Here is a 12564-nt window from a genome sequence, read left to right on the forward strand (position 1 = left end):
TCTTAAGTTGACTCTCAGCATTTCCTTGTTTGAACTCTTGAGAGGGGAATCTGGCCAGATTATCTTTCCAAACTGTGTAAGTGAGAGGTCTTGACCAGTCTGTGGACTGGCTGCTCTTGATCAGATGTCCTCCCGTGAATCAGCCGAGGCTAAGATGGGACAGCCCACCCAAAGCCGCTCAGTGCGGTGACCAGTGGTGGTGGCAGTTCTCCTTATAAAAGACACACACTGTGAATGGACAAAAGCTGTAACGGACATCTCTAGAAAAGGAACCTAAGAAAAAGATTCAGCGATGGGGACTAAGAGGTGCATTAAAGTGCTCTTATAGTATACGCATGCACACTGTCCAATGACACAGTAGTATGATAGTTGTGGGCTAGCTGGGTGTGCAACAATGAGCAGCTAACTTTGAAGACTATTGAAGAACACGAGGAAACTCTCACAAATATTACATAAAAAACAAGCTATAACACCGCATGTACAGTATGATTAGAATTTCCAAAAAAAATTGCACATTTATTTTTTAATTTGTAAGAGAAAGTTAATGGGTTAGTGTTGTGATAATTGGTGGTATAAAAGTTCTTTATTTGGCCACACAGCTTTCAAACGCTCCTTAATGAACAGATATTGTTTTTATAATCAGGGGAAATGCTAAACACTGAAGCGCACGTTGCTTAGTTTAAGCCGGCCTTGGGCGGCCCCGCCCCGCCCCCGCCCCTCTCGCCTCTCCTCTCCCCTCCCTCCCCTCTGCCCTCCGCAGAAGGCACTTTCCTGGGCTGCCCCAGGGTTTTACAAGTCGCTTTTCTAGCCCCAAACAGCACGCCTGCATTCGGAGGGCCAGCAGAGGGCGCCGGCCTGGCCCCTGGGGCTCCTGAGGGCTATGGGTGCCACCTCCCCGGGCGCACGCCCTCCGCGCCCCGCCTGCCGCCTTCCGGTCGGCTAGCGGACTCTGCCCGGCCGGTCCTCCCGCGGCATGGCTCCGCTGCGCTTCTCGGCCAATCTGTCCTGGCTGTTCCCCGAGCTCCCCGGCCTCCCCGCGCGGCTCCGGGCCGCGGGCAGCTCGGGCTTCGAGGCCGCCGAGGTGGCCTGGCCGTACGCGGAGCCGCCCGAGGCGCTGGCGCGCGTGGCGCGGGAAGCGGGGCTGCGGCTGGTGCTGATCAACACGCCCCCGGGTGCGCCGCCGGGCCGGGCCGCGGCGGGGGAGGGGCGGCGCGCCCGAGCGCGGGGCTAAGGCCAGTTCTTTCCGCAGGAGACCAGGAGAAGGGGGAAATGGGGCTGGGGGCCGTTCCCGGGAGACAGGCGGCCTTCCGAGAGGGACTGGAGCAGGCTGTGCGCTACGCCAAGGCTCTGGGCTGTCCCAGGTATCCCTCTGCCCTACCCCCTGTGAGACCCGTGACCCTGCCGCAGGTTTGAGTGAGGGAGAAGAGGACGCCAGGTCTGAGACGCTCAGAAGTCTGAGTGCACTGGCCTTTCTCTGCCCCCGTGGTCCTGGTGCTTTGTAAATTGCCTTTTGTGTTTTATCTGTCGTGTGTCACTCTGTTTGCCACTCTTTCATGCTTCTCCCATGCCGAGACCCCATGCTGGGAACTCGGCCTGTCCAGGGAGATAGCAAAGTAAATATTCCCAGCAATCCATTCAAGGTCGGGCTTGTTCAAGCAAGCTGTGCGAGCAGAGTGGACACCCGGCAGTGATGCTGGAACTGAGTTTGAAGGAATGGGTGTTTTCTTGAAGGGCAGGAGGTAAAGAATATCCCAGCCAAGGATGCTGTAGCCAGAGGCAAGAGGAAGCTTGGTGTGTTTGGCAGAGTTCCTGGGCTGCAGATGTAGCCTGTTGGGTTTGGGAGGGCCTGGAAGTCTGCTTGAAGCTGGATGTGGCTGAGAAAGATCAGGAGGTGATGGGAGGTGGAAGGCTCAAAGTGGGGCTATCAAATGTCAAACCCTGCAGAGCCAAACAGGCTGGCAAGAGGAGATCATTACTGGTGAGTGGTGGGGGCAAAAATCACATGGGAAGACGCCAAGAAGTAGATGCAGGAGAGAAAGTAGAGACAACTGCATGGAATACTGGAGAAAGGTAAGGGCCAAAATGACTTTGGAAAGTGAGGCTTTAATGTGCTTCTCAGGTTGAGAAGGACCAAGGGGAAGAAGAGGTTGCAAGTACAGGAGGTGGGAGGGATGAGTTGACCCAGAGGTGTCTGGGAAAGGGCTTGGCCTTAGGCTGTCACAGGAGTGTCTCTGAAGGTGCTGGGAGGCCCCGAGCATCGTGGCCCAGGTGGTGCTGGACTGGAGACCTGGGGAGATAGATGGGTGAGGGCTGGCGCAGTCAGAGTGCATCCTGGAACAGGTGCACAGAGAGCCAGAGGAGTGGCCTCCAGTCCCGTCTTCCCCACAGGATCCACCTGATGGCTGGCCGAGTACCGCAGGGGGCTGATCGGGCTGCAATCAGGAGTGAGATGGAGACAGTTTTTCTGGAGAACCTCAGGCATGCAGCTGGGGTTTTGGCTCAGGTGAGGCAGGTGGAAACACAGACATACGTACATGTATGTGTGTGGGGGTGGGTGTGGGTGGAGGAGGGGGCCCACAGTGGGGACACAAGTGAGGCACTGGCCCAGGTCAGAGGGACAGGTGAGGATCTTGTCCAGTGACTGCTAGGAGACAAATGTGGCGAGGAGCCTTGTTCATAGCATCCAACATGGTGCTAGGAGAACCTCGTGGGACTGCTGGAGCCCATCAACACCCGTGTCACTGACCCCCAGTACTTCCTGGACACGCCCCAGCAGGGTAGGACCCCAGCCCTGGGCCTGCCCCTGTCCTCTTTGATTCCTGTGGTCCCCTGAGTCTCACGGCCCCTCCCTGGCTTCTCCCCCAGCGGCAGCCATCTTACAGAAGGTTGGAAGACCCAACCTCCAATTACAAATGGTAAGTGGGAGGGGCCAACTTCACAGAGGGCCCATGTGCTCCAAATCTGGGAAGGATGGTGGGGGCCTGAGGGGCTTGTGACTGTGGTATTCTCTGCCCCAGGACATATTCCACTGGCAGATCATGGATGGGAACCTGACAGGAAACATCCGGAAGTTTCTGCCCATTGTCGGTGAGAGGGTCTCTCCCTTGGCAACTGCCAAGTCTGCTGTGACGCCTCCTATGCCTCCCGCCCTCTCAACCCCCCCATCTGTCCCCAGGGCACGTGCAGGTGGCACAGGTCCCGGGCAGAGGGGAGCCCAGCAGCCCTGGAGAGCTGAACTTCCCCTATCTGTTTCAACTGCTGGAAGATGAAGGCTACCAGGGCTTTGTGGGCTGCGAGTATCGGCCTCAAGGTGAAGGTGGGGTGGGGCTCCAGGGGTGGCCCTGGAGGGACAGGTGTTGGATGGGGGCTGTTTTCTCCTTGTGGGGTGAGATGCCACTGCCTCTCTCCACAGGAGACACAGTGGAGGGCTTGAGTTGGCTACGTTCATACTGGGATAGGCAGGGCCACCCACGGGCTGGCCAGTGAGGTCCTGCACGCCGCCCACCCGCCTCGGAGACAGTGAGTCGGCCTCCCGAGTCCTCCTCTAAATTAAAGACGATCTGCTCAGTGTTTTCTTACGTCTATGTTATAGGGGTCAGGGCGAGGGGGACACATAGTGTCTAACACTTCCGTTTCTCTGGGTTGCTTCCCTCCCCTTGAGAAGGGACATACAGCTCATGCTCAGATCCTCCAGCTGGTGCCAGGGTTGCCATGGAGACAGGAGAGCTTTGGAGCCCACCTCCTCACTTGAGGATGAGAAACCAAGGGTCTGAGAGCAAAGGGACTTGACGGTGGTCACAGGTGCTTCACAGGCAGAGCTGGGATTGGAACCAAGGTGACCTGTCTCAATGGCAGCGTCCAGCAGTGATGCCCAAGCAGGAAATAAAGACCAGAGGGCTCGGGAGGGGCAGGTGGCTGACAGTGAGCAAAGCCCAGGGGCAGGATTCAGGCAGGGGAGTCTGGGGGTGAGTGCCTGCCACCAGGGGTCAAGAATGCCTGGGACTCCACCAGGTGAGCAGGAAGGAGGACCCCCCCTTCTGGAAGGGCCTGGGGTGGCCTCAGGGAGTTGACCTGACCCTCTGTAGCCCTGGATTGGTCAGCAGCTCTGAGTGTTTGGGGAGGGCAGTCCCTGCTGCCAGGCTGGGGCAGCAGACCCCCAAGATATAGTCACAAAACCTTTGGTGTCACTCAGTGTCTGGGCTTGTCCTGAGGCCCAGAAGGGCTGGCCAGTCCCACGTAAGGTGGGCAATCTTATAAGATCCATGATCTGAGGAACGGTGACATTCAGTGGTTCACTCCCTCAGAGGAGGCGGGTCCACAGGGTGAAACAGGCCGTGTTGATGACAGACTCCAGGTGGTGGTAGGTGGAGACCAGCTGGGCAGGGGGGCTCTCGCTGTCCTGGGGCTGCACTGGGAAGGGCTCTCGGAACACCACTGTCAGGGACTGTGGGGGACACGGTAGGGGTGTGGTGGTGAGAGGAGGGCATGGGTGGGGACGGGAAGCAGGGCTCAGGGAGAGTGGGCACCCCAACCTCCGCGGGCTCTGGGGTGGAGCATCTGGAGTACAGCTTCCCACTGGGCCGACACGAAGGCCCCCGCCCCTGTTCTCACCGTCTTTCCCAAGTGGGAGTCCAGAAACACCAGCACAAAACAGTCAGTGAACTTCTGATTCAGTACAACCTGCAGCGAAAGACATGAGAAGGTGACGAGATCTGTGTCACCTGTGGAGGCACAGACCTTCTGTAAGGCATCCTGTGGAGATGGGAGGATGAGGAAAGGCCTACTTCCATCACCAACCTAACCCCAGCTGCACCCAAGGTCACTCAGGAAATGGCTCCAGACTGAACCTCAGCCTCATCTCCCCTGGGCTGCTAGTCAGCCTGTCTGAGCATCACCAGGATGCGGGTCACACTTGATTCTTGAGGCCCCACACAAAGCCTGGCACGCTGAAGCCAATCAGTAACAGAGAGTGCTCCAGCCCTGGTGAGAGGACACCCCCAAGCTCCCCGTCCTGGCTCTCTGATCTCCCTGGTGCTCAGCTGTGTAATCCATCCCTGATGGATTTCTCCTCCCACTGCTTCACATAGCACCTGTCCACACAGCTGCTGTCTAGACCTCTCCTGGGCTCCAATCCCTGATGCCCACACCTTGCAGACAGTGAAGATCCTCACACACCTCAGACTCCACTTGCCCCAAGCAGGGTGCAGTGCCCTTCCCCCCAAACCCAGTCCTGCTCCAGCCCTCCTGCCACCCACAGGAGCACCCCCATCTTCCCACGCCCACGGACACTACTACAGCCTTATCCTGACTCTGTCCTCTCTGGATGACCCCCCTGCACCCTGAAACACACATCTCCTCGCAAGTGCTGTGCTGTAGGACCCCTCCACCAGGCTCCAACTCCTACTTTCTCATTTGAAGTCTTTCTCAAATGCCTCCTCTCCCAAACCTCAGTTCTTGCTGGGCCTTTAATTCCCCAGCAAGTCTCTTTTAATTCCCCATGCTGTGCCCACGACCATAGCTTTTCTCTACCTGTCTTTTATTTGTTTTTATTTTATTTTTTTTTTTGAGACAGGGTCTCATTCTGTTGCCCAGGCTAGAGTGCAGTGGTGTCATCATAGCTCACAGCAACCTCAAACTCCTGGGCTCAAGCAATCCTCTTGCTGCAGCCTCCTGAGTAGCTGGGACTACAGGTGTGTGCTACCACACTCGGCTAATTTTTCTATTTTTGGTAGAGGTGAGGTCTTGCTATGCTGCCCAGGCTGGTTTTCAACTCCTGGCCCCAAGTGATCCTCCCACCTTGGCGTCCCAAAATGCTGGGATTACAGGCATAAGCCACCATGCCTGTTCTATCTACTTGTTCTTTTTACTGCAGTGGTCCCCTACCTCTTTGGCACCAGGGACCGATTTCATGGAAGACAATTTTTCCATGGGGTGAGGGTGGGGGGCATGGTGTGGAGCTCAGAGCAGTGATGTGCGGACCATTTCCTAACAGACCAGTACTGGGCAGTGGCCCCGGGGTTGGGGCCTGCAGCTTTACAGCAATGCTTTCAAACTTTAATGTGCACACAAGTCACCTGGGGAGGTTGCTATTATAAAATGCAGACCCTGAGCCAGCAGTCTGGGGTGTGGCTTGAGTGTCTGCATGTCAGCGAGCTCCCAGGTTATGCTGGTGCTGCTGGTCTGAGGACCACACTTTGAGTAACAAGGCTCAAAGCCCAAGAGGTCCTTTCTGGGACTCCAGCCTCTGAGATTAACCCTTGATGAAGTGCTGAGAGCACCTTGGGTTGTCAATTCCAGAGCTTGGCCCTCAGGATCTCAAGCCAAGGTCTGTGTTCTTGGTGAGTCTCTGAGGGCAGAGCTCTCAATGACTTCTCAGCAGATCACTTGCTGTGGACTTGGGGCTTAAAGGGTTTTCCACATCCTGTGTGGTTCCATTCCGTCTAGGCCTCCCTCCAGAGCAGAGCTTGTTTGGTTAGGCTGGGGGACACCTGTCATCTCTGATGAGGATTTCTGCTGTCTCCCCTTTCAGGGGAGGGGGTCAAGGGGACTTACCAGGTACTGAGTTCCCAAGTCTGGGCTCTGGAAATGGCGACAGCTCTGGGGGAAGCGGCTTAGGAGAACCTTGATCAGGCTCTGGTACCAGGAGACCGTCATGGACAGGAAGCAGTCCTGGGAGAGGGTGCACAGGCTGAGTCTGCTGTCCCAGTCACCTCTGAGACTCCTGTGCCCTCCATCCTGGCATCCATCCTAGTCCTTTCTGGGGCTCCATGTTCCTTACCAGCTGGGGGTCAATGTCCCCAATGGATTTGGCGTGGACTGCTTCTAGGAGCTCCTCCAGCTCTGTCAGGGCCAGGCGCCCTCCTAGCCGCAGTCGATCAGGCCCTGGTGGCTCCAGTAAGAAGAGGCGCTTCCAGAGAGTGTCCCGGCGGCAGTGCCCTCCAGCCAGCCGTACCAGCTGGGCCAGCCGCGCCCGTGCCATGCCAACCTCTGCAGCCAGCGGTGGGAACAGAGGAGCTGGTCCAGGGGCTAGAATAAGCCCTGCGCCCTCCCCAGGGCTTCCAGCTGAGCTCCCAGGAGCCTCTGGCTCGGGGGGCAGTCTAGGTGGCTTCCGGAACCGGCGCATGTCAGCAGTGAGTCTGGGGAAGAGCTCTCGTTGGCTGGTGAGCACCACGAAGAACTGCAGCCTGGGGTGGGGAGGAGGGTAGGAGAGTGGTGGTCACAGCGAAAGACACACAGGGCAAGAGAAGGGGGCAGGGTGGGAAATGGGCACGTTCAAGGTGGGGTCTGCTGACCGCAGAATGTGCCGCTCGGCCTCTCCTTGCTCCTCAAAAGGTGCAGCACAGTGACAGACAAGCAGAGACACGTCAAAGTCATCCTGATGGCGAAGTCCCTCAGAGTCCAGGTAGGAGCCGGAGCTGTGCAGTGGGGGTGGGGGAGATGTCACCTCTCAGGTTCTGATGAAACCAACCCCACCCCTTCTGCCCAGGAAAACATGGGTCTCCCGACTAGGCACGGCTCCAACCTCAGCTTCCCCAGAGTGTGTGCGGAGTGCCCCCCAGCCTTACCTGTGCCACGCTGACACCAGGGCATATTCGTTATGTTCTGGGCCCCCTGGCCGGGCCATACGCAGTGGCTTCATGTGGTAAGAGCTGGCGTGGTCGGCCACGTAGTTGTACAGCTGGTGGGCGGCAATGAGTGGTGTGGGGAGTTCCAGTGTCCCTGAGGGGCAGGTTATAGGAGACAGCAGACCCTAAGCTGGGACAGACACACTGATGGGGTGGGGTGTGGGGACGGGAGTTGCCAGGGCTCGACTCGCAGGCAGAGTGGCTCTGCTTTCTTGGGGGCTCCTGAGTTCCGGTGGAACACTGAGATGGGACTAAAGTAGCTCAGGACAGAGAGCAGGGTACATGTGACATAGGGTCCAAACTTTGATATGAAACAGACTGTGAAGAACTTAAGACAGAGACAGACACAGGACAGAAACGTGGGGACACAGTATGTGTGACAGGTGATTAACGACATGGGACCACTTGTTCTAGAGACACCTTGTGGCCTGTTCTTTTTCGGGCTCACTGGCTTGTCCTGCGCCACTGACCTTGGTAAATGTGGTTGCGGCCGAAGTGGGGTCCGTCAGGATGGTGCGCCAGGAAGTGTCGCAGGAAGGTGGTGAGGTGGTAGCCGTGCCGCAGCACCAGGTGGGCGCCCAGCACATGCTGGTGCACGAGGCGCAGGTGGAAGTCATAGCTGAACGAGTGCACGTGCATCAGATCCCGCACCTTGTCACACTCCTCTGTGAACAGCATGGACAGCTGGGGAGGTGGCAGCAGGGGACGGGGTTAGGGTAGCACTGGCTGCCCCGTCCACGTTTCCTTCTTTCCATGGGAAGAGGGAGCACAAGAGACCCCCCCCATTGCTGTGGGCCCAGCACAAGCCCCCTGCCGGAGCAGTTTCCCTGGGAGAGCCCCCTCATTCTAGTCTCACCTTTTTATACTGTCTTATGTCAATAACGCCTGGTTTACATGAAACTATGGCCATTTTGAGAGACTGGGCCTTTTTACTCTGTCTCCCAGGTTCCACCAGAGTGTGGCACAGATGCTCGATGACTGCAGGCCAGGCCAGGCGCTGTGGGGGACTGCCTCCTGCCTCAGTGCTGCGGCTGAATACAGCTCTGCACTGCCCACAGGGCCAGACCGGCCGCCGGTGTGGTCATGGCAGCAGAGTGAGCACTGACCTAGCCAAGCCACAGAGCCTGGCTAATCAGCTGACCAGAACGCCCACTACCTTACTCTTATTGCCTGCCAGATGGGTTAAGGGGCACAGCATACTGGGGTGCACTGAGACTGTGCCTCAGCCTCATTCATCCACACCATATTCCTTTGTCCCCACCACATACCTGAGAGTTGACAGCCTGCCCCATTGGGATCCGGGAACATTCCAGGGCAAACTGTTTGACACAGAAATAACAGCCCTAATGGGAGGGGGAAAACGAGGTCAGGAGGGCCAGAGACAGGTGGGTCTAGCTCGCCCCACTCAGTGTGCCTCCTGCTCACCTGGAAAGCCAGCTCTATGAGGATGATGCCCCCGGGCAGTGCCCGCTGCAGGTGGTAGGTGGTGACCGGAGAGCCAGTGCTCTGAAGAAAGGAAAAAGGGGTTGGGGGCTCACCAGCTTTGAACCAGCTGTGTGGAAGTCCCTTGGGTCCCTGCCTTTAATGGTGTCAGTCTGGGATCAGTGACCTCAGTACATCACTCAGGGTCACTGACCTCAGGCCTTAGGGAAATAATTCCACATCGGTGATACTGGTGTTTAGGGCATCGCGGACTTCACTGTTATATGACAATGAGTTACCTTGGGGCTCCCATCAGCCTTGGTTTTTGGGCAGGAGAAGGAGCCTCGACCCTCGGTTCCAAGGATAGCCATGGCCCGCAGCCGGCTGGTGCTGCGAAAAGGAGGAGAGACGAGAGGCTGGGAAGGCGGGTGGGGTGAAGAGTTATGGCTATCAGACCCAGAATCTGCTCTACGTGGAATCGTTCGCAGGGGAGGGAACAGGCCCGCAGAGAGGAAGGACTTGCCCAGGTCCACAGTGAGTGAGTGGCAAGGCTGGGCTGGAGTCCAGGTCTGGACTGCAGGGCAGGGCTCTCCACAGCAGCTGCTGCAGGGAGAGGTGAGAGCAGTGCTCAGTGGGGAGGGAGAGACTAGGTTTCTCTCTACTAGTGAGAGGGTTCGTGTGGGGCAAGAGGGGGTGATGCATGTCTAAGATTTAATTAGGAAAATTCAAGGATATGCTTGATGCCTGGTTAGGCACTTTCCTTGGAGTGGGAAAGTGGTTCTTTTTTGCTTGGAGGATGGCAGTCCCAGCATTTCATAGGCCTGCTGCTCTTCATTTCTTAACTCAGAGGCAAGGGAAGAGAAGCAGGGAAGGGAAGGACACAAGAGAAGGGGTCAACCCATTCCTCACCCTAAGGGGCTAGAAACCACCACAATTCTTGCTGGGGGTCAAAGCCTCTGGCAGAAGAAATGTCCCATGTAATCCCCAAGGAGATCAGGACAAAACTTAAGTAGTGATTGGTGATCATTAAAGATTGGTGAGAAAGGAAGACCTGACTTTAAATTTTGCTCTAGAAACATTTACACCAGTGTCTTGTTTTAAAAAAGGAATTCAGATTTTAAGGAAAAACATAACTGAATGGCAAGTATGCAAACTAGTCTTTTAGAGACGCTCCCACAGCTGGGAACGGGCTGTGAAGAGCAGCAAGCCGTGCAGGCCCTCCTCAGAGTGCTACGAGGGGCCGGCCTGCCCCTGAGAAAGGAGCGGGTGGGCCCAGGAGATGCGGGCAGGCCTCTCTTCCTAACGCCCGCAAAAGATAGGGAACCCTGGGAAGTGGACAGCTGGTTGCAAAATACAAAGGAATCGAAATGGCTTTCTGCCCCCAGGGGTATCTAGAGCAGGGAAGAACTGCATTTTACGCTTACTAGCTTGAAAAGGTGTCTAACTGAAAATAGAGGAAGAAAATGCCTGGATAAACACAAATTGAAGACACAAAAGTAACTGTGTGTAGTGTGAACAGATCATTTTTCCCATACAGCCACTGGGGAGGCGCTGGGAACACAGAGCAGGGGCCACAAAAATGTGAATCTGAGATTTGACACAGGGTGGGAAGGATGGTCGCAGAGTTGTCCCTGAGCTCAAGGGAGATGGAAGGTGGTGACAGAGGGGCTGCCTGTTTCCCCAGACTCAGAGCTGTCAGTACTGGCCAGTGGGCGACCATGACCAAGAACGGGCTGAGAAAAGTCATGCAAGTGGGCGCAGTGCAAGGTCCTGGGTGAGCAAAGAACTTTTCCTGGGCCAGGAACCATTAAGAGCTTCAGAGCACGTGTGAGATTCACGTGTGATGTACACAAGCATGTGGGCACGTGCTTTGTGAGAACACAGTTCTGTGTATGGGCATGGTCCTGAGTTCATGAGTTCCACGAAGCGTACGAGGTTTACAGGATGTGCATGAGGGCTGCAGGAAGGTGTCCAAGACCCTCACGTGCATGTGTGCCAGCTGGATGGGACGAACACACACAAGCCCGAGTTGTCACTGTGGAACTCGGTGAAGGGCCGTGGGGCCTCACCCGCAGGAGAGGAGGAGGAGACAGAAGGGAGGGGAGGGATGGACTCACCTGCGGGCAGGTGAGGGGGGCCGCAGCGGAACCAGCACGAAGCCGATGCTCTGCAGATACTGCACGTATTGCTGCAGGAAAGTCAAGCTCAGCTCCTTCAGCCAAGGCTCCTCCCGGGCCCCTGGTGGAGGCACATCCAAGGATTCGCAGCTTGTGGGGGCCTCTCGGCTCCCAGACCCTGACTCGGGGCGATGGCGCCGCTGTGGGAGTGAAGATTAAAGACTCTATTCATTGTAAACCGCTCAGCTGGGGATGGAGGAATGGAGGTCACTGTGGCATACAGAGATCTCATAGAAGAAATTGGAAGCCTCACCTGCCCCTCAGGGGGCCCAGAAGTCTCAGGGGGCCCGTGCAGCCAGGCAGCGGGGTCAAAGAGCAGGGCTGTTGCACAGTAGTGCACCAGGCGGGATGACTGCTTCAGGGTCTCCAGCTCCCCAGCCTGGGGAAATGGGGCAGTGAGCACTGGGCAGTGCCGGGGCAGGGTCACAGGGTTCTTGTGGAGGACACAGGGTGGGGTCACATCTTGGGGTCACTCACACTGATGGGCATGCTGGCTGGGGCAGAACGCTGCTGCCAGGTTACAAACAGGTTTTCCATCTTCATCTGGCGCTCCAGCTCTGGGGGTTGGAGGCATTTGTACTAGTCCCAGGTGCTGTCAACCCTCTCCCGCCAACTCCCCACTGCCTGGCCCAGTACCCTCACCTCTGCGCTCTGTCATCTTGATCTCTAGGAACTGTTGTCCATGGTAGGTGACGGGATCAGGGGGTCTGGGCACAGGACCAAGTGTGGAGCTGGGGCGGGCAGCCGTGATATCCCTCAGGGCCTCATCAAAGGGAAATGTGTCCAGGGGCAGGGGACCCCCACCACGAGAGGACCCACTCAGCCAGCCCTGCTCACGGCTCAGTGGGGGGCTTGCACTCCGGATGAGGGTCTCCACTTCCATGGTGGGCAATAGGAATGGGTTTGGCTCCTGAGAGATGGAGAATCGCAGTGGGTTCACAGCCTCTGCCCTCAGACCCTCCCCCTACCCCATGGCTTTGTCTCTCAGACTCTCCCTCCCCACTACCTCTGCCCTCAGACTGTCCCATCTCCCCTGCTTCTGAGCTGCTACTTCCTTTAACCGACCCTTCAGTAGCCAGCACTAGAGGAGGGAGCCAGGGCAGCAGGCACCTTTTCATCTCGCACTGGGAAGTCCAACTGGCCATAGTGATGGAAGAGCCCAAGCTTCTGGCTGAGCAGGCAGAAGATAAGATGGGCTCGTGCATTCTGCCACTGCACCAGGCGAACCAGCGCTCGGCCCAGTGCTCCCCCCAGGTCTGGAGCCCAGTTGTAGGTCAGCAGCTGGAGCTGGAGGTCAGGGGTCAGGGTCAGTGAGATCACAGGATCCCTCCTCCCACCCA

The 12564-nt window shown here is 57.1% G+C and overlaps 2 protein-coding genes across 6 annotated transcripts in view; one reads left to right on the forward strand and one right to left on the reverse strand.

The window, feature by feature from the left end:
- Positions 1-898: 898 nt before the first annotated feature.
- On the forward strand, positions 899-3570 carry HYI (hydroxypyruvate isomerase (putative)). 4 transcript variants are annotated; one of them, XM_045545649.1, is made up of 9 exons: positions 940-1172; positions 1250-1361; positions 1945-2070; positions 2389-2503; positions 2699-2777; positions 2866-2915; positions 3018-3087; positions 3176-3316; positions 3413-3570. In XM_045545649.1, exons 1-9 carry the CDS (start codon positions 974-976, stop codon positions 3484-3486), a joined length of 966 nt encoding a protein of 321 aa, XP_045401605.1. In that variant the 5' UTR covers positions 940-973; the 3' UTR covers positions 3487-3570. The 4 variants fall into 4 exon arrangements, with proteins under 4 accessions (XP_045401607.1, XP_045401608.1, XP_045401605.1 ...); XM_045545650.1 differs by having other exon boundaries at positions 945-1172; positions 3176-3310; XM_045545651.1 differs by lacking the exon at positions 1945-2070 and having other exon boundaries at positions 899-1172.
- SZT2 (SZT2 subunit of KICSTOR complex) overlaps positions 2084-12564 on the reverse strand; it is a 50893-nt gene continuing 40412 nt past the window's right edge. Inside the window, exons 58-72 of one of the 2 annotated variants that reach the window (XM_045545647.1) lie at positions 12335-12511; positions 11867-12134; positions 11702-11781; positions 11478-11603; positions 11165-11364; positions 9347-9437; positions 9051-9131; positions 8894-8968; positions 8096-8309; positions 7566-7719; positions 7293-7415; positions 6779-7184; positions 6553-6669; positions 4612-4680; positions 2084-4444 (exon numbers count right to left, since the gene is read on the reverse strand). In XM_045545647.1, coding sequence (XP_045401603.1) covers positions 4301-4444; positions 4612-4680; positions 6553-6669; positions 6779-7184; positions 7293-7415; positions 7566-7719; positions 8096-8309; positions 8894-8968; positions 9051-9131; positions 9347-9437; positions 11165-11364; positions 11478-11603; positions 11702-11781; positions 11867-12134; positions 12335-12511 — 2325 coding nt within the window. In that variant the 3' untranslated portion in view covers positions 2084-4300. Of the gene's footprint in view, positions 4445-4611; positions 4681-6552; positions 6670-6778; positions 7185-7292; positions 7416-7565; positions 7720-8095; positions 8310-8893; positions 8969-9050; positions 9132-9346; positions 9438-11164; positions 11365-11477; positions 11604-11701; positions 11782-11866; positions 12135-12334; positions 12512-12564 lie in introns of those variants that run through there. The other variant, XM_045545648.1, reaches the window with a different exon arrangement.

This window comes from Lemur catta, chromosome 3 (genome assembly GCF_020740605.2).
Source record: "Lemur catta isolate mLemCat1 chromosome 3, mLemCat1.pri, whole genome shotgun sequence".
Classification (NCBI taxonomy): domain Eukaryota; kingdom Metazoa; phylum Chordata; class Mammalia; order Primates; family Lemuridae; genus Lemur; species Lemur catta.

Coding starts and splice junctions, on each gene's coding strand:
- HYI (XM_045545649.1), top strand. CDS start 974: ATGGCTCCGCTGCGCTTCTCGGCCAATCTGTCCTGGCTGTTCCCCGAG. Junction 1,362..1,944: donor AAGGCTCTGGGCTGTCCCAG/GTATCCCTCTGC, acceptor CAAACCCTGCAG/AGCCAAACAGGCTGGCAAGA. Junction 2,504..2,698: donor CAGCTGGGGTTTTGGCTCAG/GTGAGGCAGGTG, acceptor ACATGGTGCTAG/GAGAACCTCGTGGGACTGCT.